The 4,563-nt window shown below is 51.4% G+C and overlaps 1 protein-coding gene across 1 annotated transcript; it reads right to left on the reverse strand.

Annotated features, from left to right (window-relative positions):
* Window positions 1-344: 344 nt before the first annotated feature.
* LOC130687189 (pair-rule protein odd-paired-like) lies at window positions 345-3,858 on the reverse strand. The gene is made up of 3 exons (XM_057510339.2): window positions 3,694-3,858; window positions 1,555-3,011; window positions 345-1,506 (listed from the first exon to the last, which is right to left on the reverse strand). The coding sequence occupies exons 1-3, from the start codon at window positions 3,755-3,757 to the stop codon at window positions 346-348; spliced, it is 2,682 nt and encodes an 893-aa protein (XP_057366322.1). The 5' UTR covers window positions 3,758-3,858; the 3' UTR covers window position 345.
* Between the last annotated feature and the right edge of the window lie 705 nt (window positions 3,859-4,563).

Below are 4,563 nucleotides of genomic sequence, written 5' to 3' on the forward strand. Positions count from 1 at the left end.
ACAATGGTGGGCGCAAACACACACACACACACAAAAAAAATATTATAAACACGATAAATTCATGACACTTAAAAGTTTGAAAGAAAGAAAGAAAAAAAAAAAAAAAAGAGAAAAATGAATTTCTTTTCCTTTTTTTTTTCCTTCGAAATTGTTGAAAAGAGAAAAACCCTGTCGTTGGTTGTAAATGAAATGAAGTTGTTTTACTCAAAAGTAAAAATTTGATATAAAGCGAATGTTGTTCCGTTGGTTTTGGTTGCGGTTCATTCAAATAAAATAAAATAAAATCAAAAAAAAAAAATAAAAATAATAACACTTCGTTTTGCTTTTGTTTTGTTTTCGAAATGTTTACTTGGCCACCTGAGTTTCGCGGGCGTGGACGAGATCGAGGGCGTTGCGACGCTTCTTGCGCTGATGCTGGATGAGATCGGCCGTGTCCGAGAGGTCGTCGTCGTCTTCGTCCATGTGGTGGTGATGAGGCTCCACTAAAAGCGCGTCGACGCCATCATCTTCGTCGTCGTCTTCCACGTCGTCGTCGCGATCCGAATTCAAATCGATCGACACCGAACCGGCGGCGCTCCATCCGCCCGTCGATCCGACGCTGAACGTCGAGGCGTGCCGGACGCGAGACGACGTCGACAAGTCCTCCGGTTCCGTCTGCTCCGGCCCTTGCGGTGTGGTAGACCGACCGACGGCCTGCCCATGTTTGCCCTTCGCATTTCCCGACGGCCGGACGACTCGCCGAGTCTCGCGCGGCTTCCGTCCTCTATTTCCGGCCGTCTGACTCGTCGCCTTCAGCTGTTGTTGTTGTTGTTGTTGTTGTTGTTGCTGCATCAAAGGCATGACCAAATCTTCCTCCTCGTCCAAATCTTCGTCGTCCTCGTCGGGCGGACTGGCGTAACAACTGGACGGAGTGGGTGGCGGTTCGCTCTCCAAATCATCGTCGACCAGGTGATGAATGTCCCTGGTGGTCAGTCCCATCATCTTGACGCTGGTGGGCGTCGTCCGGCTGGCGGCCACCAGTCCGAGCGGCCTGGCGTTGGCCGTGGCCGCCGCCAAGCCGTTCGGATCTTTGGGGCACTTGTGGTGCATGAGATGGTGCCTCCTGCGGAATCTGCCGGAGCAGAGCTGGCACTGGAACGGCTTCTCGCCCTTGTGGATGAGCATGTGGGCCTTGAGCTGGTTCGAGTCGGAGAATCGCGACGTGCACAATTCGCAAGCGTAGGGCCGCTCTCCCGTGTGGACGCGCAAGTGGCGCCTCAGATTGGCCACCTGGACGAACTGGCGGTCGCAGTGCGTGCAGTTGTACGGCTTCTCGCCCGTGTGCAGGCGCATGTGCGTCTTGAGGTGGTGGTCGCGGGTGAATCTCTTGCCGCACTGCTTGCACTCGAACGGCTTCTCGCCCGTGTGCGTCCGCTCGTGGTTCTGCAGGACGTGCTTGTAGCCGAACGTCCGGTGGCAGATCGAGCAGCTGAACACCTTGTCCCGCGGCTGTTGTTGCTGTTGTTGCTGTTGATGCTGTTGATGCTGTTGATGCTGGTGATACAGGGCCGCCGCCGACGATGAAGAGAGCGACACATTGTCCACCACCGAAGACACGCTACGGCTGTCCGCTTGCTGGCCACCTTGACTGGCGTTGCTGGCTGGCGTCTGGCCGGCAGAAGCCGGATTGAGATGGCCAGACTTGAGCGAACTGCGGCTGCTGTTGCTGCTGCCGCTGCCGCTGCCGCCGTCGCCGCCGCCGCCGCCACCGCTCGAGCCGTTGACGGACGGAGGCGAACTGCTGGCCGCCGGGCTGACCATCGGGTCGGCGTCGGACGTCATGATCAAATCGGCCGGCTTCATGCCCATCAGCGTGCTGGCCAAGCGCGTATGCAAATGGTGGTTGAGGTGGTGGTGGTGGTGGTGGTGGTGGTTGTCTTCCGCACCGGCGGCCAGCAAAAGATGGTGATCCTGCAAGTTGTGCAGCGTCTGTTGCTCACGGTCGCGCATGGAGCTGCGGCTGTTTTTGGCGTTGCGCCGGGCCACGGCCGCTTTGACCGTCTTGTTGTTGCCGCTCTTGGCGTTGTTCTTCGTCAGCTGATGGACGACCGACGGCAGGACGTGGTCGGCGTGGTGCGACACGATCAATCCGCCCGTGTAGCAACCGGTCGTCACCAGCGGATGCTGGCCGCTGTTGTTGTGGTTGTTGGTGCCGTTGTTCCTGCTGTTGTTGCTGCTGTTTTTGCGGATCGGGTTCGACGACGAATCGGGCGACAGTTGCTGCTGTTGTTGTTGTTGTTGTTGCTGAAGGAGATGGTGTTGTTGTTGTTGCTGCTGCTGTTGCTGGATGATGGAGCCGAGTCCGTCGACGCCTAGCGCAGCGGCCGCCGCGGCGCTCTGCGCCAATTTGGACCAATTGAGCAGAGCGCTCTGGTGCTGATGCGACATGGACGGGAAATTGAAGGGCAGCGTCACGCCGGGCATGAGTCCGCCCAGGGCGGCGGCGGCGGCCGCTGCCGCCGCCGCCCGGTTGTTGTGGTGATGGTGGAGCGGCACTCCGCCAACGCCGGCCGCAGCGACGGCCTGTAGGCTGGCCATCAAACTGGGCAAATGGTGAGAATGCGGGCCGAGTTGTCCCACCATTCCGGCCGGATACGATTGAGCCAATGTGGCGGCCCGAAAGATGCCGGCCGCTGCCAACGCAGCTTGGTGTTGTTGTTGCTGTTGCTGTTGCTGTTGTTGCTGCTGCTGCTGTTGATGGTGGTGATGTTGGTGAGAAAAGAGCGGTATGGTCAGATTGGCGCCGACGGGTGACGGAGCCGATAAAGCGCTGCTGGAACGGCCATTGCCGATTGGTCCGTCGTTGCTGCTGTTGTTGGGCGAAGGCGTTCCAGGATTGGATTGGTGGCCACTGCCGGCGCCCGAACTGTTGTTCGGATCGCCGTTACACTGAGCGTCGAGCATCGTCTCGACGCTTCCCGCTTCCGTCTTCATGACGCCCCCATTGCGACCGGAAGCCACTGATCCGCCTACTGCGATGCGCAACAAGAGCAAAACAAAAACAAACAAACAAAAAAAAAATTGGTTCTCTCGTTTGTTTTTTTTCCTTCTTTCCCTTTGTTACATTTACATACGCCGTTTCTTATAGGCCTCTACGCTCTCAACCTTTCAATGTTACATTTGAAGAGCATCTACGAAAAATGCGTATACGATGAAACGGCTAATCTTGCAAAGAGTTTGAATTGAAAATCCTGTTTCACGACTGACGTTTCTCAAAAGCAAAAAGTTGCACCTACGCTTCCCTTTTTTTCTTTTTTCTTTTTTTTTTGTTTCATTTCTATTTTTGTGGACGTAATCCAATTTGAGTTGCGATCCCCAAACCCCGCCCTCGCGTGTCTAGACGGTGTGAATTTAAGGCACATCAACCAGAAATATGTATATATATATATAGGCCTATATTGCTCCCCCGTGAACCTCGATCGTAATCGATGTAAAAGGCTTCAGGGCATTACACACACACACACAAAAAAAAAAAAGAAGACATGCACGGCATTATTCGATAACACCAACGTCATCCCTCTAAAGTCCAACAATGCTATTCGAAAGGCCGTTTCAGAATTGTTGTTTCCAATCAAAACTCAAGTCGCAAAAAAAAAAAAAAAAACAAAAAAACAAGAAAAAAACAAAAAAAAACAAAAGGGAAAAATGACTTACCGGGACATGAAGTTCTAGAGTTGACGGGCAGCGGATTGGTCCCGGCTAAACAGGATAGAGCCATGATGATGCAACAACGGCGGCTGGTCTAACGAAGCGACACACCGACGATAAGCGGCTCAGCCTACTCATTAGAAGAGGAAGAAAAGCTGAGCGTCACACCGAATAACAACAACACGTTTCTTTTTCTTTTTCGAATTAAAAAAAAATAATAATAATAATAAAAAACGTTCGTAGGTGTGTCGGAAACACGTTTAAAAGCGTAGACACTCGTTAAGTGTTAATCGTTTCCAATCGGAAGGCAAACTTTGTTTTTCAACACACATTCAATAAGTTCGTTTTTTTTTTTGTTTTTGGAGCTGTTTCAATTTTGAGGTCGCGTGCCGGTGTAGGGGAGACACGTGTTGACTTTTCTTCTCCACAAAAAAAAAAAATTAGAGAAGAATAGACTTGATAAAAAAAAACAAAAAAAAAACTATCCCCCGACACACTTCAGTTTAGTGTTGAATGGAACGAGCGAAGAGTTCATCTCTGTTTTTTTTTTCTCTATTTTAATGCTGGGGGAATGTCATGTAAGCCCCTGTGTGTATTTTTTTTTTCACGTATGTTTGTGTGTGTGGTGTTGAATCGCTTTCCTTTTTTTTTTTTTTCAGTATGGCGTAATAGGTAAAAGAAAAGAAGAGACGACGATAAAGGCTCACACACTAACACACACAAGATATACACACATACACATTACACCGCCACCTTTTTTTTTCTTTTCTTTTCAATGGAGGGATGGGGGGGGGGATAGGGAGGGCGAACGAGGAGAGCACACGTCCTATCGTCAAGCCGGCACTTCTCTGACTGACTGACATGGAAAAAATCGAA

Source organism: Daphnia carinata, chromosome 4, assembly GCF_022539665.2.
Source record: "Daphnia carinata strain CSIRO-1 chromosome 4, CSIRO_AGI_Dcar_HiC_V3, whole genome shotgun sequence".
In the NCBI taxonomy this organism is placed as follows: domain Eukaryota; kingdom Metazoa; phylum Arthropoda; class Branchiopoda; order Diplostraca; family Daphniidae; genus Daphnia; species Daphnia carinata.

What these genes read in the sequence shown, in the direction of transcription:
- LOC130687189 (XM_057510339.2), bottom strand. Translation starts at nt 3,757, where the DNA reads ATGGCTCTATCCTGTTTAGCCGGGACCAATCCGCTGCCCGTCAACTCT. An exon ending in CTCTAGAACTTCATGTCCCG is followed by an intron (nt 3,012 to 3,693) that starts GTAAGTCATTTT and finishes TGCGCATCGCAG; the next exon opens with TAGGCGGATCAGTGGCTTCC. An exon ending in TGTCGCTCTCTTCATCGTCG is followed by an intron (nt 1,507 to 1,554) that starts GCGGCGGCCCTG and finishes CAGCATCAACAG; the next exon opens with CAACAACAGCAACAACAGCC.